Here is a 21,300-nt window from a genome sequence, read left to right on the forward strand (position 1 = left end):
AAAAGGAGATTTTGCAGAGGCACAAGAAGCACTGTAGGTGCCCAACACCCACTGAAAGTTAGGAACTGAACTCCTGTTTGTACCTGGTGATATTGAACATCTTACCCTTGATACTTTTCTGCTGTCCAGATTCACAGTTGAGAATTTAAAAGCTATTTACTAGCTGCCGAGTAAGTAGTGATAATTTCATGATAAGTTTGCTGACATCACTATGTGTACTTTCTTCTTCTCACATCCAACACTTCTGAAAGGTAAAAGTTGAAGATGATCTGACACAAAATTAGGCTTGCATATAAATCTAACTGAAATGTTATTTACACTTTCCTGGCCTATTGGCATGCTATTCCCTGAGTATTATGTATTCAGCGCAATAACTTTCTATCAAAGGAGAGAGACTTTGCCCTCTGTAATTTCCATGGGTATTTCTTTCTGAAAGAAAAGAAAAAAGGGGGATGATTAAAAAAAAAGTTGCTATTCCAAGTGCCATTTGAATTGCAGTGATTTGAGAAACTTCAATCAGGTAACGGCAAAATTGCAGCTGCAAGTAACGACCCTGAAAACATGGTTACTTAGCATTAACTTTCCCAACTATTGGATTTTGGTTCTCAATTAGCACACATTATTTTCCTTTTGGAACACCTTGCAACAAGAAAGAGCAAAATGAGGGGGTTTGATGAGGGACTCAGGAAGCCTAGTGCAATAAGCATTACAAACAAGCCCACTTGCATTTCAGATGAGCCATATTTCTTTTGAGAGCAGTCCCATTATTATTTTAACTTATTTATATACACCATTTCCACTATGAAATGAAGCTAGCTTTATTTTTATTTTCATTTTTCAATTGCCCTTACAGGTTGTCTTAGAAGATCAGTATCTTCAACTAAAACAACCAACTATAAATGGAAATAGAAACAGTTTTGTGTCTGGAGGGTGGAGTATTTGCATGCAAATCTTATTATGGTAAGCCTTGCAAAAGGTGAGGCATGGGAAGCAACTGGAGGCATGGCAATTGAGTGATAAAGCTGTGACCAATGAAAATTGCATTTCAGAAAATATGGCCCATTTTGTAGAAGACACTGAAAACTCAGTGAGTCATAGACGACTGACTGTGGAACCACTAGAAAATCATTTACTGTGGCAACATTCACCTGTTGCTCTTGTTTGTGTGTGGCCAGGATTCTCGGCTCTAGCCAGCAAGTACTCCATGCAACTCATGCAAATAATGTGTGCGCAATGTAAAAATGATGACTTCTTCACTACCCCAATTTCTCTGGGCTAGCGGCATGACAGGTCACTACTAAGAAAGAACTTAGAGGAATCTTTTAAGTTACTCCAGCTGCCCATTGCCCTCAAGGGCTGCTAAGGATCAGTAACAGATGATCCATCTCTTAATTTGATATTTAGTCACTCTATGAAGTTCATTGTCAGGTCACTGCTGTAATCAGTGATCTTGCATAAGTAAGGTGCAGCAATGGGTGTGAAGATTAACAATGGTTGTGGTTGGGTATTTTTGGCTGCAGAGAGGTGGTTATTTCACTGTACTCCCATTGTGCAATGCGAATGAAAGAACATGAAGTTACAGTTTTGTGCTATTCCTCTTTTAAAGGGTGTTGCTGTGTATTCTGCTCAGTTTCCTAATGGCACTTATGCATCCAAGTGTTAGTACTAGATCCTTTCTTCTGAAGCCATTGATAGGTTGAGTTAAACACCCACTTTCATGAAAGATCTTTCAGGAGTTCAAATACATTCCTAACTACCCTACAGTGCCAGGCAAACATAAGCCTCCAAAACTGTTGGTCAGGTTAAGGGTTTGAGGGTTATTAAGAACAAAAAGAAGACAGCTGACTGACCAAACGAAGTGTTCTTTTTCCTCCACAATAGTTTTTTTAGCTTAATCTTTATGTGAAATTTCATTATTAGCAAAACTTTGTATTTCTGCATATGTGAGAAATTGATTCGGTACCTGGCATTATATTATGCATTTTACAGAAATGAGTCCTGCCTGCTTTGAACCCACAAAAGCAAGTAAAATTCAGAGTTATAGCCAACCTTACTGTGCTTAGGAATTGCAACTAGTATGGTTTGTAAAGTTATCCTTCTACATTAAAATCTGCCCTATAGAGGCTGAGTGGCTAAGCAAGGGATGAAGTTGTTGCCTTAAATCTAAAAGGTGTTTTTTGTTAACCACTGATATTTTAATGTGCTTTCCTTGTATTAATTTCCTTTGTTGTTTAACATACAGCATGGAACAAAAAGGTCCAGCTAAAATATATTTGACTGGCAAGATATCTACCATTCCTACATAATAGTCCTGGAGATCAGCAGGAAGGAGAACTATTTCAGGGAGATTTGTGGCTGAAAATTGGAAAGTACCAAGACTTGTAGGTGAATCCCTGATCAGAACCTCTGCCACAGTTTCGCTTCCAAGACATGACAACAAAAAGAATGGCTTATTTTCCACTTCTAAATAAAAAGGAGCCAAACCACTATGATGCATATGACGAACCAGGTCTTTACCCACGAGAGCTTATGCTCCAAAATATATGTTAGTCTATAAGGTGCCACAAGACTTCTCATTGTTTTTGTGGATAAAGACTAATACAACTACAGCTCTGACACTGTGAAAATAGCTACCAGTAATCACAGAAAGGGTAAAAAAGCCAGGTTATATTTTCTAAATTCAGTTTAAACGATTAACATTTGTCATGATAATTTAACCATTGTTCTCCAAGGCTGCTCTAGGCTCATTGCAAGGGAGCAGAATTCACCTCTGAAGCTTGATTCAGCACTCCAGAAATGGCATCAGGGAAAGTGGAGTGAGTGCCTTTGCCAACTTTTCCCTGCTTGGGCAGGCCGGTATCCAAAGGTCTGATCCTCTTCCATAGAAATCAGTGTGTATCTCTGTGCAGCCAAGGATGTGGGAGACTCAAGTCAGCGGACCCATGGCAAGGAACCATGGGCTTGAGCTTTTACTCTGTGTTTTAACCCTAGGGATAAGGATTTTTTGACCCATGCTCAAACCTAGGGTGGTAGCACCCACACTGCAGTGCACAGACTCAAGTCAAAGTAACCTTACCCCAGACTACCTGCACACCACCTCAAGTGTTGCCATTTTAGCACTATGAATGTGCTGCACTGTGAGAAAACTCTCCTGCCCACCCTATTTCCTTTCTGTGACGCCACTGTTGATGGGACTCAGGTACCCATAAGGAGCACAAGTACAGAGGTGCATAATTCACTCCAATGGCAGCTGTCTCATTAGAGTGTGAGATGACTTTATACTGCAGTACCATGTAGTCAGAGAACTGGGCTTTTTGCCTCCAGGCTGAGTCTCATTGATAGGAAAATGCCCAGGGGCACCTCTGCTGAAGATAACTGGGGCATCAGTCTCAAGGGCTGTCAAACTATTCTGATGCAACTTTGCAAGTCTTAATTTTTAAAATAGGGATGTTCTCTGATGGCAGCTTTGTTTGCTTGACTTTTCATTTATTTCTGTCTGTTCTAAAGGTTGACATATGACGGGGGGTTCATAGACAAAAGCCTCCCCAGACCTCAGCCACTGCTGGCTGCAGAGCCATGAAATGCATCCCCAGAGCTTGGGGTGCATTGTATTCTAGCGCCTCTCAGGGATTCCTTATCCCTGCCCCCCCACACAAACTCACGCCCTGAGAGGCAGGAATTAGAGAGCCTCAGGACACTACAGGAAAGTTTGGGGGCTGGTTCCAACTCACTGTGCATGCTTCATGGGTGCATATGCCCACATAGGTCCAGGGAAGGTGGGGGAACCCAGGGCCAGAGTGGAAACCAAGTGGCTGCCCTTCAGGGAGATAGAGCAGTCAGGGTGTTGGGGGTAATCTCCCAGCTGCGGTGAACCAGGAGCTCTGCCTTTCTTCCTCTCTGTAGGGCAGCCACTTATTCCTTCCTTCCCCTGCCCTCCACCCGTCCTTTGTTCCTGGATCACACCCCACTCTCCCTGTGCGTATGTGTGTGTTCTGAGGTTAGTGGGTGTCAGGCACCAAAAGCTGGCTGTGGTCTTATGACCAAGAAGCAGCTCTCATCTTGCAAACAGCTTCTTCTGACAGGTCTCCATTGCACACACTGCAGGCCGTCTGATAGTGGGCCTTGTAAACTGGTATTCAGGTGAGCAGCAGATCATGCTGGGCTGCGCAGCTGCAGTTAACATGGAAGGGGCATGTGTTCTATGTGTAATAGAGAGCAATGGACTGCGCCATAGACTGGCTGTGTAGAGAGGGCTAAGCAAGTTGCCTGAAGGAACAACCCAGAGGCTTTCCAGGAGCCAGGTCAAGCCAGGCTGTGTGCACACAGGAAAGTTGTAGGGCTTAGAACTTAAATCCCATCTTAGCACTGGCTTGGATCCTCCAGCCTCACAGGATCCTGGGACTCTAAGTTAAATCTCTAGGTTAACACAGTTGGTGTGAAGATGCAAAAGAGCTTAAGCTTGAGGGCTCACATTGCTGTGTAGACACACCTCATGGAGCATCACAGGTCCCCAAAAGCTAATATCTGCTATGGTCCTGTGGTACACTTAATGAAACAAAACAGAAGAGGAAAAAAAAAGAAATGCCTCGCACAGAAATTGTCAGTGAAAAACATCTTGGTATAAAGAATGAGTTAGCTTGAGGAGACTTTGCCTAATGAAGCAGATGGTGATGATTGCCACATTTGGATATGAAGGGCTACAGAGAGAATCATGGCGTGAGTAAGCTATGACTGAGTGGGGAAAAAATCGGAGGTATGACGCAAAACCCACTGAAGTCATTGGGAGTCTTTCTATAGACTTCAGTGGCCTTTGGATTACATCTGTCATCACCATTACCACTATTGGGAGCTGAAATGGCAGAGCTAGCACTGGTGTGAACTTGTGCTTCCTGAGAGAATTTCTGAATTATGGAGGGTACCACCCCTGCCTTTTCTGAAAATGAGAGTCTGGAAAAGTCTTGTGAAGAAATGAGATAAAGGCACAGACAATGTGAGCTCTGTGTATGCCCCTTTTTCACACAAACTCTCTCTGAAGTGTTGGTCCACCTGTTGTTGTTGTTGGTTGTTTTTTTTTTTTTTTTGGCAAGGTTGCTAGGTTTATGACTAATTTATCATGTACCTTGTTTAGTAAATGTGACAAACATTCAAGTAATGCCCTTTCCACTAACTCACACATTTTTCCTGGCAGAACAAATCTAGAAATTCATTTATTTATTGCATAGATGTGGCCTTTCACATGTTCTGTGTGTGACACAGAGTTAAATCTTTTATGAGAATTATTTCCCATGTCACAATCTCAGAAATGAGTTACGGTAAATCAATGGCATCCACTTCTCCTAGATCCTTCTGCATGCAATGGGTCTATCTAACTTAACTGTAACTTGCTGAGACAATGAACACTTTTGTCAAGTAGTATGCAGGCTACTTGAATTTGTGGGTTTAGTATGTAACTTCAAAGAAATAAGAAAGCAGGAAAAATATGTAATCTGAACACAAAGGACAACTAGCTCTTGTGTTAATATGGTTAATAAGATTATGTATTTTATACGGCAGAGCACCCACACCTGCCTTGTTCCGCAAATGATGATAAACCCTTACACTCATTTTTGATTGGTATAGGTAGCATTTGCTTTTCCTCAATAACAAATAAATGAAAGGGGATGAATTGTATGAGTATCAAATTGTGGGAAGATATAAATTTTTAGGTTATGAAGTTTATATTTACAAGTGGGATACTGTGATAGAATAATTAATTCAGGAAACTTTCACATATTGGAGGTCATAGTGATTCACTGTTTGGTAGTCTTTCTCCAGGTTGATTTCATGGGTTGATTACAGAGGCTGTTTTCAAGGATAGATTATAAGTCTCTGTTCTTTTGATTGCTTCTTTGGGTTTTAGTGATTGTTTAGTTGTGATTCCACATTGACAATTTTTTTAGATGATTGTTTGGTGGTAGTGGTTTTGAAGTATAAACTCTGTTATGGGGGAAGTACTACAAATCCATAAATTGTAAGTGTTACAAAGATGTACACACATCAGATTTCTGGGTTTTGTGTATTCTGACTTGTATGTGGTTTATGCCATACTCAGAATGACAGTACTACTTATTAATAATATTATAGTAGCGCCTAGAGTACCTAGCCTAGACTGGGGACCTGTTATGCACACATGATATGTACACGTAGTTAGAGACTGTCCCTGACCTGGCAAGTTCATGGTCTCACTAGGGAAGTCTGAAAAAGGATGGGAGAAAGAAAGTAGTAGTAATATCATTTTCTGGGTCAGAAACTGAAGCAGAAGAAAATTAAGTCACTTCCTAGCTGATAGTGGAAGTTTGTAGCAAAGCTGAAACCAAACCCACAATTGGTCCTAGTCTAGAACCTTAAAAATAACATCAAGCTTTTGATGGTTGTTACCAGTAGCTCTCAAAGAAAATCACAGCCTTCTTTTATAGTTGGAGAGAACTGAGGCATGGAGAGAGTCATTTACTCAACACCAGCCAGTTAGCAGAGGTAGGACTAGACGCTTGTGTTTGTAAATCCCAGGTCAGCACCCTATCCAACAAGCCATGGGCTGTAGTACTAAGGCCATTGTACTAAGATGATTCTTTCTTGCCATGAAGATTTAATCTTTTTAACACTAGCAAAGAGTCATTTTGGGAATTAGATGTATTGAAAACACCATGAACATTTTTTATGCTTTAAATTAACTCTCAAAAATTCTTTGACTGTACATTCTGCTAAAGATGTTTTTTCTCCATTAAAACATAACTTGTTACTTTAATTGAGAAAATCAGTGTTGCACAGTTCATGAAGCTTTTCTAAGTATTTGAGTAACAAAGTAAGTATGGGAACAAAAAAAAGGAAATCATGCCTATCCAGCCTCCACTTTGGTATGAAGGCGGGTTATCAAGTCATGTACTATATAAATGACACTTCTGAGGACTTTGTCTTTCTTCTACTTCAGAGCACAAGGGTGAGTAGAACTCTTCATAAAACTACAAAGAACATCACTTAGGCCATTCTGCAAACCTTTCCCTTTACATTTTCTATTTTATTTTCAAATGTTGTATTATATGTACCTGCCTTATTACTATTCCAGTCTACTCAGATGAGTGATTTCATCCAAAAGTGGAGTTGCTTGAGAAATGCTGAGTTGTGAGGAGAGAGAAGAGAGAGGAAGGGCCAGAATTGGGGAATGTTTATACAGTGATTGGGACACAACACATTGGCATATCAGAGCTAGCTTTGAGTAAGCTAGTGTGTTAACAGCACTGTAGCCCCAGTGGCGTGGACTGAGTAAGTACCAAGGGTATGGGTGGGATTGTACTTAAATGGGTAACCTGTGCCATTGCAGCTGCACAGCTATCTTTAGCAAGCTAGCTAGGTAAGGTATGCTTTCTATGGCAAGGTATCACCATGTCGTACACTTCTCCCTTTTGCTGGAGGGTTTGGGCTGCACTCACCTCTGTCTGTCTGGGCCGGTTGGTTAGTCTTTCCCCAGCACTCCCACCATGGTCAAGGCTTTCAGTCTCACTGGGAGGAGGAAGCCCAGACACTCTTTGGTCAAGCTACTCCCTTCCCACCTATCCTCCCCCTCCCCCATTTTTTGCAAATACTGCCTGTCTCCTTATCTATCTTATCTCTTCTTATCTCATTCTCAGCTGCTTCCCTGCCTCCTCTCATGCTCCCAACTTCCCTACCTGGGATGGCTTCTAAAAGCCCTGCCAGCCATGAGATTAGCTGGCTTTCATTACTTCATTGCAGTCCCTCCCTGTTGCTCTCACCTGCCTGCTTAAACCGCTGTTTTCCTTCCTCCCCTCGCCGTGGCTGCGTCCTGTGTCTTTTCCCCTTCCTAACAGGGTCTGCTGGCCTGACCCTGTCACACTTCCCATGCTGCAGTCTTGTCTCAAAAATGCTGTGCCAACATGCCCTTAGCGTAGAACAGTTGCTTTTCTATTCTAATACACAAAGGATCTGGAACCTGACTAGTGTGAAGTCAGTAGGTCTCTAAATGGATGCAGAAGTCTAACGTAATACATGAGATCTCATCTATCAAGGACACAGTAACAAAAGGGAGGATAGGAGAGCCACTCTCACTGCTGCATCTGAACAATGCTAAGAACTGGATGAGAATTCATGCTCTAGTGACATCTGTTCATTTTCATTAATTTCTTAGTAGATTGTAATGATAGCAGAGTAGAAAAAGTTTTGATTTTTTTTTTTAAATTTGGTCACACTTCAGATATTTCCAAAATTTCAACCAGCTGCATGGTTGGTTAAAATTGAGAAGAAAGTATTATCAAAAATATCTTGTTTAGTTTGTGCATGTTTTCACCACTTGAATCATTTAGACTTGTTGTGTATAATAATATTATTTCCAATTCAGTCAGCCTATGGTCTGCTACATATAACATGAGACTCATTCCTGCTTGCAAGTTAATGTTTGGAATGATGCATCTTTCAAAACTGCCATGTAATATTACATTTGCTATACATAAAGCAATTATAAAAAAAAGAGGATGATTTATTACCTTTGGCACCAAAGAATGAATGGTCATTTTAATGTTATCTCACAAGCTTGGGCAATGTAAGTTTGATTTAATCCTAAACTGAAGGCTTCATTCCACACCAAATTTGAAACTGACAATGACCCCTACTTCATTATTTTCGGTTAGTCTAAATCAACTCCTATTTTTCTCAATGCAGCCTTGCCCGGTATATGAAACTTGCTTTTGTGGCTGGCCTAGACAATGCTGTCACCCCTGTCATTTCACATACTTGCTGCAGCTGCAGCTGTTTTTGTGGTGACATGTCATGCTGAGGAGAAGTGTGCAGGAGCTCCTGGAATCCCTGGAACCCCTGGAACCAACGGATTGCCTGGAAGAGATGGAAGGGACGGCATGAAAGGCGACCCAGGCCCACCAGGTACCATCCGTTGTTGTCTCCCCTGTTAAATAGATGTATTAGGGTTGACATGTTTCTGGTTTACGACAGGTTACTGCCTGGTTAAAATGGGACCCTGGCAGCTCCAATCAGCACTGATGACAGGCTGTTTAAAATCGGGTTGGCAGTGTAGTTGGGCTGCCTTTCTTGGCTCCATGCCCCTCTGATAACCAGCAGCATGTCCTGCCTCTGGCTCCTATGCACAGGTACAAGTAGGGGGCTACACCCCACTCCAAGCACCAGCTCTGAAGCTCCCATTGGCCAGGAACTTCAGCTAATGGGAACTGCAAGAGCAGCTTTTGTGGACAGGGCAGCAGACAGAGCCACCTGGCCATGCTGCCACCTATGGGTTGGAAAGGAGATGTGATGCTGCTTCTGGGAGCTTCTTGAGGTAAGTGCTGACCTCCTTCCATTCCCCTTCCCCAGCCCTGATCTTCCTTTCCCAACCGTCCAAACTCTTTGATTCCATCCTTCCTGCACCCCCATCCCCAGCCCAGCCCCAAAGTTGGAACTCCTACCCACAGCTCTCACTCTCCCCCAAGCTCCAAACCACTCTCCCCAACCTGGGGAAAATTACTGAAAGAGGGAGGGAGAGCAAGTGAGCCCAGGGGAACGTGGCCTTGAAGAAGAGGTGGGGCAAATGCAATCCATTTTGTGCAAGCAGCAGGAGGTGACCTTAAGAGGTGTTGACTATTAGGCTTAATAAACAAAATGGTTTATCTTGTTTTTTCTTGAGTCAGGTGAAAATTTGAAAATGATGAGTTCTACTTAGTGCACACTGGGGCTATTTTAAGATCAAGTCAGCGACTACAGTGGATTTCTGCTGAGAGTGGAATTGCCCTTTGTCTCCAACTTGTCGTGACTGTCTGTTGGCGTGGAGTGAGAGGAATGTGAACATTGTGGAAATGGGGGGAAACAAAAGCAGTTCTTTGGCAGAAGTTCAAGAAGCTGAAGGAGAAATAAAAAGGAGTACTTATAATACAGCTGCTTAGGAATTTTAATTTTTGTCATACAAGGTCAATTTGTCAAAACCACAATGATTTGCAGGGAAGGTTACTTTCCACAGGTCTCACAATTAGAAAAAATTGGGGGAAAGGATTCAAATTTGTAAAATATCCAATTTTGATATGTTTTGAGAAAGAAATGTGGGGCTTGGATCAAACCCAGCTTTTGTTTCTTTTTTAGCTGAGTTGCAAAGTTTGAAAAAAGAAGTGGGTATAAAAGGCCAAAACCAAAAAGTCTCAAAATTACAGAAATAGAACACTTCAGCTGATGTGACTCACTTTATGATTTCTCCTTTTTATCTGGATTTGGCACAGAAAAGAAAACTGACATCTCAAAGACTGTTGTGGAAATAATTTCCCACTCAGCTCCAACTCTTAATTTGTCCCCCAGCCCCCCATAAGGGGCAAAAGGGACAGTTGGCCCAGAGTCTTGTGGTATAAAAGGGGCCCATAGCTCCCAGCTGCCACTGGTGCTACTGCCCCAGGCCTTTACCATTGCTGCTGGAGTGCCATTTGGCATGCGCTTGGCCGTGTTGAGGGCCTGCAGAAAGTGCACCATGATCAGGACAGCACTGAGGGCTGGCTGGCCCCAGCTCTGCCTGTTTCACTAGTAGACCTCCCACTTCCAGGGTCATAGAGTTGGACCCCCCCACCTCCACTGCCTTGCCACTTCACAATGAGAACCTTCCCTTACAGCACAAGTCTGTGGCTCCTTCATCCATTTTTAAACTCACTTTCCAGTGTTAAGTTAAGTGGGAAGCTGATCTACAGAGCACATTAATTTTTTTTCAAGAAAAGGAGATGGAATGCAGCTCTTGGGCACATGCTAGAGCTGATTTATTGGGCACATGAGGAGAAAGAAATTCTTAAAATAAGAAAGAATTAGAGCAGAAAATTAGCATAGCTTTCCCCATTTCTTTTCTATCACCTTTTCAGTGGAAACCACTCTCATGCAGAAGAACACTCTCTGATGCTCATCTAAACTGGTTTTTAAAGTAAACTAGAGAAAATGCAATGCCTGACAGCTATAACATGCCGGTGTAATAAATAGGCTTCCGATGCACTGCTCAGCCTGTTGATGTCAGAAGTCTGTGTGCACCAATGCACCACCTGCAGAGGCTGATTGTTGCATTCCGCAATATTCCTTCCATGCATGAGGGAGAACAGAAACTTTTTCCAGCTCCAAGTATTTGGGATGCTAACATGCATTTGGATGCTCACTCCAGGGGGTCAGTGTTTTGCCTTTGTTACACAGCCAAGGTCAACTGAGGCTTGTGCATTAATGAAGTGATTCAGCAGCACAATACAGAGAGCTGTTTGCAGGCCAGCAGCTGTTAAACCAAGGCTTAATCTGAATTTTCCATGAAATGCATCCATTGAAAAGAAGTTTTGTACATTGCTCATTGGTGTGCTTCTCTTCTCCAGGTCCTCAGGGGCCACCTAGTGGCATGCCAGGCCTTCCCGGAAGAGATGGGATTCCTGGGCCACAAGGACCCAAGGGTGAAAAAGGCAACCCAGGGGAAAAAGGGGAGCGTGGACCACAAGGTGAATAGAATAGCAAAGGCTCAGCTATGTTTAGTCCAAAAAGCAGGTAATAGTGCTGTGTGTGAAGTAGTCCAAGGAAATGTAACTGAGTCCATTAAGTGAAGTTCTCCTATTAAAAAAAAACCATGTGAAAATGACATGTTTACCATTCAACTGATCTGTTCCTTGGTTGTGTCTATGTGACTGTATTAACTACAATTTACTGCTAGCAGAAAATTTAGTCATTTTACAAATGCAGCAGAAACTTAGCTCTGAGACAGTGAGAAAGAATCCACTCCTCCTTACGCAGCATCAACAGAAATCTGTACGGACTTCCAATCAGGTTCAGTGATGCAGTCCATTGATGGCAAAAGGACTGTGCAGGTGTCACTGATAGGCGATTTGGCCTGCTGAAGCTTTTATTACTGGTGATGATTTGTGTGACAGTAAATAGCCAGCTAGATTCTCAGATCTCATGTTGAAGATGTGTGCCAGGAGGTTTTTTATTTTGTGGGGGTGGTGGGCTTGTTCTTGGTTTCAATCTCTTTCCCTATAAACTGTGGCTATTTCATGTGACCTCTAGGAGGAAACCTCCATGGAACCCTACAATGACTTTTGCGCAATCGCTACTCAGAGTAGAAGCGTACCATAAACTTGAAAGAGTTAAACTGAACCTAAAGGAAACTATATGACCAAAGAAGAGAGTTGAAAATCTGTTCCATATCACAGGAAACCTTTAAAGCTTTCCATTGTGGAGAGCAACTTGCAAATTTAACATTACAGTGAGCTCTGACTGGCTCAACCTAGGCAAGTTACTGTTACAACTATTAATCCTTTCATGAACATCACACACAGAAGACTTCCAGTTAGATAAAAACATCTAGTTTCACATGTAATGTGCTTTAAATATACTCCAGAGCTGGAGTTTCAAAAGTCATTTATTTTACATATTATCTATTAGAAAATCAGTGTGTGATACGGTTTCTTTGAAAATACATAAACTAATTATTTATGAAGAGGGAAATAAAATTTTCTACCACAGAAAATGAAACAAATATATCAAATACAAGCCAATATTGGAAAATCATTATTAAGTATATACAGGCCCACCAATGGGGAAGCAAAGGGGGCAGCTGCCCTGGGGCCCAGTGATTTTAAAGGGCCAGGGGTTCCAGCAGCAACAGACAGAGCCCCAAGCCCATTAAATTTCTGTCTGAGTCCCAAGTGGTGCACTTTGAGTAGTCCCAAAAGGCTGGCTTGGGGACCTCTCAACCGGAGGCTCTGTCCTCAGCCCTGCCCCTTCAGCAGAAGCCTGCCCTTTCTGGGGATATGGCGCCATCCCTGCCCATATTGCCTAGTGGCCTGGCAAGTCGATCAGTCACCTTGATTGTATATGATGAATTTTTAATACCAGTGAAGTCTAATTTAAATTTATTGCATAATTATTATTTTTATCTGTAGGTCTGCCTGCTTCTGTTGATCCTGAATTACAAGAAATCCTCCAGCATTTAAAACATCAAATTACCAGACTGGAAGGAGGTACTCTTTCTTCTGTTCCTCTTTCCTCTCCTGAAATTTGCATACCATTCAATGTGCAAAATGACCTCCATAATATCCCAACTTACACTAAGGGTAGGTCTACACAACAAAGTTATTTTGAAATAACAGCCCTTATTTTGAAATAACTATCCTAGCATCTAACACAATGCAACTATTTTGAAATAAATTTGAAATAGCAGTTGACTTATTTTCAAATTGGTAAACTTCATTCCACAGGATGAATAGCACAAGGAATAGCACCTATTTTGAAATAAGTATTTCAAAATAGGGGCTATTTAGACAGAGGATAGAGCCTATTTCAAAATAAGCCCTATGGCGCTCAATGTCTCTGATTCAAAATAAGTGCTATATCTGTTGATGCTGTATTTTGAAATAGCTAAGTGCTATTTCAAAATGCATATTTGTGTGTAGCAGAGTTATTTCAAAATAAGCTGTTTGGATTAGTTTATTTCAGAATAAGGCTGCTGTGTAGACATACTAAAAGTCACATTTCAAAAACTGCATTTAAAACTTTCCTCACCAAAACTTCTTTCCAAATACCAGTTAAGTATCTTGAGGTGTTTGTGGCACACTGGAAGATGAGGAAAGTTGATTCAGCCATCTACCCAAGATGTGGGAGGCCAAGGTTTCGTTCTTGCCCTGCTACAAGCATCTTGTGAGACTGTGAGCAAGTCACACAGTTTTTCTGGACCATAACAAGATATTAGCTCTTTCCTACTGGCAGGAGCATTGTGAAGACCACTTGTGAAGCATTTAGATATTACCGTAGTACTGGGGGCCACGTAAGGACCCAAAAAAGACTGGTCAATGTATTTCTTTGGCTACGTCTACACTAGCCAAAAACTTTCAAATGGCCATGCAAATGGCCGTTTTGAAGTTTACTAATGAAGCGCTGAAATACATATTCAGTGCCTCATTAGCATGCGGGCAGTTGCGGCACTTCGAAATTGACACGGCTTGCCACTGTGTGGCTCGTCCAGACGGAGCTCCTTTTCGAAAGGACCCCGGCTACTTCGAAGTCCCCTTATTCCCATCTGCTCATAGGAATAAGGGGACTTCGAAGTAGGCAGGGTCCTTTCGAAAAGGAGCCCTGTCTGGGTGAGCCGCACAGCGGCGAGCCGCGTCAATTTCGAAGTGCCATGGCCGCCCACATGGTAATGAAGCGCTGAATATGTATTTCAGCGTTTCATTAGTAAACTTTGAAACGACCATTTGAATGGCCTTTTCAAAGTGTTTGGCTAGTGTAGACGTAGCCCTGGCAAGGAGTTCCACAGGTCTGCTATGAGCTGTGTGAAGAAAAACTTCCTTTTGTGAGTTTTAAACCTGTAGGATCGAAACAGACTAGGCACATCTGAAGGCTAATAATGTGATAACTAACTGCACAGATTTGTCAAGAACAAATCTTGTCAAACCAATCTGATAGCTTTCTTTGACAGGGTAACAGGACTTGTGAATCAGGGGAGCAGTAGGCTAGACTTCAGTAAAGCATTTGATGAAGTCTTGCATGAGTTTCTCATCAACAGACTAGGCAAATACAACCTAGATGGCGCTGCTATTAGGTGGGTACGTAACTACTTGAATAACTGTTCCCAGAGCATAGTTATCAATGGTGAACAGCATGTTTCTTTTAATTTTTTCTATGCAAGGGCAGAATATATTTGGTTATGTTCACCAAGACGTGTGTATGTGCACCACCAATAGAAAGGTATGCAGCTGTTTGTGAGTAGCTGTGGGTGCTCTGCTAATCAGCTGGGCAGCATTTGAATCTCTCCTGGGTGGCTGCCCAAGTTCTCAGCTTACAGGGAACACTTTACCTGCCATGAGGTCAGGGGATTGGACTGGACAACCTCTAGAGGTCCCTCCTAGTGCTATAATTCTATGATTCTATATTCTCAGCAGTCCATAGCCACTCTAGGTCATTACATGTGGTGGGGAAAATTGGAAAGAAAATCATATATATTATCAAAATTACTTTCCTTTCTTCTTTTAAAAATTAGATTTTTTTTTCAGGAGCTCTGCTGATTTCACATAAAAGAGTAGCTCTGAAACTGTGTTTAGGTTGTAAGGAAACAGATGTCCATGGGGGAAATATATGTGTGTGTGTGTGTGTGTGCGCGCGCGCGCATGCATATGTTTGTATATATGTGCATATATATGTGGAAAGATGTGTGTGTGAGAGAGAGAGAGGGATTTCTCACACACACACACACCCCTGGAGAGAGAGAGAGAGAGAGACTAGGTGAAAAATTTAAGAGCTGGTGGGATTGTGACTGGAGTAGTCCACCTTTTCTACTCCTCCTTCCCTTCTCTTTTCTTTCTCCCTTTTTTTAAACCTATTTCCTTTTTCATGTTCTCTTCTTTTTTCTTTTCTTTTCCTTTCTCTCTTGTCCACATGGTTTTTCTGCCTTCCCAGGAGTATAGCAGCAACGGAAACAGTATAAAGATAAACTAACTAGATCTTTGCACTTTTCTTTGTAGCCCTGGCTTTGGAAGGAGCAATAACAGAAGTGGGGGGAAAAATACTCTCTACCAATGGAAAAGAAGTCAGCTTTGAAGCCACATTAGAATCGTGTGAACATGCGGGGGGCTCCATTGCCACCCCCAGGAACAAGCAGGAAAATGATGCTATTTTGGGGATTGTGAAACGGTTTAACAGATATGCTTATCTGGGTATAAAGGAGAGTGCTGTGCCGGGTCAGTTCCATTATCTGGATGGGGAACCTCTGAATTATACCAATTGGCGCCATTCTGAGCCAAGTGGCAAGGGAGGGGAAAGCTGTGTAGAGATGTACACTGATGGTAGCTGGAATGACAAAAAATGCAACCAGTACCGCCTTACAATCTGTGAATTTTAAACCATACCCCTCCAAGTGATTTCCCAGTGCAGAATCCATGTGATATTCTGTGCCTCAGACATAAACAGGAACATGTTCTATGAGCAATAGAGCTAATGGCTTCTGTGATTATTTTATCTGCAAGAAACAAAATCATGGTGTAATATATTTTGTCCTGATGTTTTGCCTGTGAAATGCTATGTTCTCTTGTAGCACTATGGAATGTCATATACAGTATTTTACGGTTCATTGTAGAGTCTGCTGTATCCTACTGATCACTGGGCAAATAATATTGTTCTTATCACATGTAAATTGAATAGATTTTAAACACTCCCATGAGCATCTGAGCACATTCATCAGACCAGAAAAGGACAAGATGGGATGGAAGGGGGTGGAGCATTCAACTCTCAGCGCTGCCTGGACTGTGGCATAGGATCCCCACACACACTCCCCCACAGTGGAAGAGCAGTACTGCTGTGGCACTTCAAAGGGACCTGTGAACAACTGCTCCCATGGACCTCTCCATCGACAGGCCTGGCCTGCATATTGTTGGACTTAGCACCATAAAGGGGAGTGATCATTTCCCACTTTAGGATGTGAGGAAGGGACTCCTCTGTATTGCCACCTCATGCCCTGTGCAGCAGGCGTGCACCAAAGCTTTCCATCCCAATACTAGGGAGGGAAGGTAAGTTGGTTGCAGATACACAGTTCTAGTTACAGCAATTGTATAGCTAGAATTGACTTATCTGCAATCAACTTACCTGGATGTTCACACAGAAGGAGGTCGACGGGAGTTCCTTCCATCAAACTCCCTTACGCTGCATGATAGCAAGAAGTACAGGGGTAGACTGCTGACCCCAGACAGTTCATTTTGTGCATCTCTGTCAGGTATGTGAAATCAAATTCTGGATGTCTTCCTGGATGTGTAGACATAGCATTTGAGGCCGTGAAAGAAGCAATGTTGTGAAGGAGATTTTAATGATGTGGCTATTGGGATGCAAAGTTACCTGTTTGTTCAGGTGCTGAAAAACATAGAGGGAGACAGTATGGTCCACTAGACTGGAAAGGACTTGAGAGCTTGGGGTAAATTTTGGTGCCACTGAAGTCAATACCAAAATGGCAGTTCTGTTTCTTGTTCTACTGCTGACGTGCTGTGTGCCCTGGAGTGAGTCATTTCCTTCTGTTTCTGTTTCCCCTCCCATTCTTCACCTTTCCTGTCTGTTTGTCATGGAAGATATGGGGAACAAGGGTTGTGTCTTAATATATGTATGCACAGTGCCTCTATGTACTGCTGTAATGCAAAAGTAGTAATAAGAAAAAAAGGACACTCCAATCTCAGAGTCTTTGCCATCTGTCTTTGATATGGACAAAATATCACATACAATTCCTTTTCTGCACCTCACCCAAATGTGGGGTTTCTTGGCTCTCGTATGCATCAAGATCAATCTGAATAAACAATAAACAACTGATGTTCAGGGGCTTTTTCTAAACCATTTTCAGATTCAGCAATTCTTAATAAGATTATTACCTTCTCCTGACCACCGTGGGAATGGCTGTTGTGTGTATTGATGCGTTAAAGTTCATGAAAACTGATATTTACCCTGTAAGTTTAGAGACAAACACACATAAAGAAAGCTTGGTCTCTGTACTCAGTTGTGTAAAGTTAATTAAATGTTTCAGGTAGCACCATCGAGCAGTCAATGTGTTTATTCAAGAAAAGTGTCTTCTTTTTCAGCAAAACCATTGAGAAGCAGGAAGTTAAATCTCCCTGAGACCTAACAGGGACTCTAACGCACATTGCCTCTAATGGCAGGCTCTGTATAGTGAACCAATAGTTGTAAAAGGCTTAATTTCACAGTGAGCATTGCATTTCAAAAGATGCCTATATATCATGAGCTCAGCTGCTGCAGCTTTCATACACTAAGCTAAATAGTAACCAAATGGGTAAACTCTAGTCTACTGGCCGTGGAATTAGGATGCAGTTATTTCTTATAACGTGCTCTCCAGTGATCTCTAATCCAACTTGAAATGTCAAATTCATCACTTTCCTTGGGAGACCATACACATTCAAACAAATGTCATGATTAATAATGATATTTAGCCTACATTTTCTCCAGTTCTACACTTCATCCCATTACTCCCAGCTGGACCCATGGTAAATAATTCTTCTTACTCCTTACTGTAAACATCATTGATGTGATTGGATGTCTGGGATCAAAATGCCACATTCAGGCAAGCCTGCAAGAAACAGGGCAGACAATCCCCTCAAACTAGTGATTTACTCTATAATTAGATTAACCAAACCAGTAACAGAAACAGTTTCTGTAGTACCACACAGGTTTATCAGAAGCCACTCTCCAGTCCTGGCATTCCAGTCTCACAGTTTATTTAAAACTTATTTCATCATATCATATGTGATGTTCTTTCTTATCCCAAAGGATCAGGCATACATACCCCATAGCTCAGAGCTTACCCAAATATCACATTGTCAGTCAATCCTTGTAAACGAACTAAAGATTGAATAACAAAAGAAGAGAGCTATAAATGCTTAAAAGATCATGTGCATACAGATAATTACAATGCCTATATCAGGCTGTGCCAGTTATATAATGGAATGCTGGCTTGTAAAGTCTCTGCTAATTCCAAAAGATTGTCAGGACCTTAATATGTATGTGCCTTTAAATTGCAAATCCACAGTTCAGAGGAGGAAATGCAACATAGAGGTGTTTCAGGCCCAGGAGTCCTGACTCTTTCCTGTTTCTTGCAGCTAGTTAGAACCAAGATTTTTCCAGGCCACAGGAAATTCCAAAACTTTGCTTTTTTTCTGCATTCTGGATTGGAACAATCTGAGATGCATTTCATTTTGACTTTATCAAAGCACCTAGCACTGTAATAGAACATAATAGAAAGTTAAACTGATAACATTACAACAAAACATTTTTATCGCATAAAACTCAGATATTCAGAATAGTTTCCATCAAAAAATTGCTGAATTTGAAAGGATTCTGGAAAGGTTTTTGTTGAAGCAGCATTTTCTGATGGATTTTTTTTTCTTTCAGAAAAATTGCCACAGGTACTGATATTTCTGTTCTGTTAGCACATAGGTGTGAAAAGGTGTGTGTCTTCCTCCCTTTACTGCATGATCCACATACAAAACCTACTGCCACTCATTTTTTTCGCACAAGGGGAAGAGCTCTCTGCTGTGGATGTAAAGGCCTGAACTGTGCTTATGACCCAAGCTGGGGGACAATATAGTTCCACATGATGGAATAGCTGTGTTTTCTTTGTGGACTTTTAATAGGAAATTTTATCCAAATGATTCTTTTGAAGTGTTGTGAGGTTTTGTCAAACACTTTAAAAGAAGCGGTTTGCCAAATTTAAGGTTACCTGTGCCAAATTAATCTTGCCCTTCATGCTATTTTTTCCACAGGACAGACAATGCTCTGGAAATGCCCCTTGGCAATGAATGAGCTGTTGTCTGTAGGACCCCTAATTTATCACAAAAATTAGTACGTGTGTAGTGAGTAAGGAAAAGGACTGTCGGATGATAAAGGATGATCTTGAGGTTAGGGAAATCAAATGCCATCTAGGACAACTAGATGCTATTTTTGCTTCTGCCAGTTATACTGGGCAAGTCACTTAAACCAACTTGTCAAAGCTGTTCACTAAGTGTATGTTCCTTTGGCTACGTCTACACGTGCCCCAAACTTCGAAATGGCCATGAAAATGGCCATTTCGAAGTTTACTAATGAAGCGCTGAAATGCATATTCAGCGCTTCATTAGCATGCGGGCGGCAGTGGCGCTTCAAAATTGACGTGGCTCGTCCAGAAGGGGCTCCTTTTCGAAAGGACCCCGCCTACTTCGAAGTCCCCTTATTTGAATAAGGGGACTTCGAAGTAGGCGGGGCCCTTTTGAAAAGGGCCCCGCCTAGATGAGCCGCGTCAATTTCGAAGCGCCGCTGCCGCCCGCATGCTAATGAAGCGCTGAATATGCATTTCAGCACTTCATTAGTAAACTTTGAAATGGCCATTTGCGTGGCCATTTCGAAGTTTGGGGCACGTGTAGACACGGCCTTTGTGTGTGTCCAATGGGGGAGTTCTGCAACCTGACTTGCAGAAGTGCTGAGTGCGCAAAACTATAACCAGAAGTGAGTTGGAGCAATGTTTTCGGTCTGTAACGTTCTATCAAATGCTAAGCACTCTCAGAAATCATGGCCAATATGCACCAGGCTGGGCACTCAAAATAGATAGAAACTTTGGAAATGTTTTGCTTTTATCCTCTGCCTTGCATTTTCCCCATCTGTAAAATCAGGATAGCACAAACATTTCACCTTACAAGGTGCTTCGGAGAGAATGGATTAATGTTCCTCATAAGAGCACACGTATAGTTTGTGAAGTACCTTTCTACTGTGGTGATAGCCCCATAGAAATTACAGGTAGAAAATGAGAGAGACAAAGAGGGTGAGGTAATACCTTTTATTGGACCAACTTTCAACCTGGAGAAGAGTTCTGTGGTGTTCAGAAGTTTGGTCATTTATCAACAGAAGCTGGTAGAAAAAAAGATTTTGATCCCTGATTTTTTCCAGGGATAAGAGGCTGGTGACAGAAAGGGTTTTTGCCAGCAGAATGACATCTTCATTGCTTGTTTTCTGCTGTGAATATGCAAATGAGTCAATCAAATATGCAAGTAGAAGCCAATTTGAATTTTCAAGACTGCTTATTTGCATCAAGCTGCTGGCACTAGGTCTGAGTGTAGTACTAGCCACATTGAATACAGAGGACAAAAAACAAATATTGAATAAACAATCATCCACTGAATGAGATATGATCCTTCAAAAAAAATACTATGAGATCATGTAAGTAGAGGTATAATGTGCGTGCCCAAAGGAAATGACCTAAGATTAAACAGACATCATTGTCTGGAGTTTCCTAATTTGTGAGAGGTGGACTTTTTCTCAGGAACTTAATGAAGACACAGGGTCAGGACAAAGGTTCGTCTAGCCCAATAGCCTATCTTCTAACAGTGGCCGATGCCAGGTGCCTCAGAGTGAATGAACAGAACAGCTAATCATCAAGTGCTCCATTGTCTGTTGCTCATTCCCAACTTCTGACCAAAAAAAGTTAGGAACTCCATTCCTGCCTGTCCTAGCTAGTATCATTGATGGGTTTAACCTACATGAATATGTTTTGTTATTTTTGAACCCTGTTATACTCTTGTCCTTCACTACATCCTCTGGCAAGGAATTTCACATGTTGGCTTCGCAGTGTGTGAAGAAATACTTCCTTTTGTTTGGTTTAAACTAGCTTCTTAGGAGGTTTTGAACCTCCTCATTTGTGGACCCCTAGTTCGTGTGTTATCAGAAGGCGTAAACAACATTTGGTTGTTTACTTTATCCACACCAATCATGATTTTATAGACCTCTGTACTATCT

At 41.8% G+C, this 21,300-nt stretch overlaps 1 protein-coding gene across 2 annotated transcripts; it reads left to right on the plus strand.

The window, feature by feature from the left end:
• Positions 1-8,714: 8,714 nt before the first annotated feature.
• Positions 8,715-17,556, plus strand: LOC142015679 (pulmonary surfactant-associated protein A-like). Of its 2 annotated transcripts, none has more exons than XM_074999433.1 (4): positions 8,715-8,928; positions 11,376-11,495; positions 12,936-13,106; positions 15,513-17,556. In XM_074999433.1, exons 1-4 carry the CDS (start codon positions 8,754-8,756, stop codon positions 15,887-15,889), a joined length of 843 nt encoding a protein of 280 aa, XP_074855534.1. In that variant the 5' UTR covers positions 8,715-8,753; the 3' UTR covers positions 15,890-17,556. The 2 variants fall into 2 exon arrangements, with proteins under 2 accessions (XP_074855534.1, XP_074855535.1); XM_074999434.1 differs by having other exon boundaries at positions 12,936-13,013.
• Positions 17,557-21,300: the final 3,744 nt, after the last annotated feature.

Source organism: Carettochelys insculpta, chromosome 7, assembly GCF_033958435.1.
Source record: "Carettochelys insculpta isolate YL-2023 chromosome 7, ASM3395843v1, whole genome shotgun sequence".
Classification (NCBI taxonomy): domain Eukaryota; kingdom Metazoa; phylum Chordata; order Testudines; family Carettochelyidae; genus Carettochelys; species Carettochelys insculpta.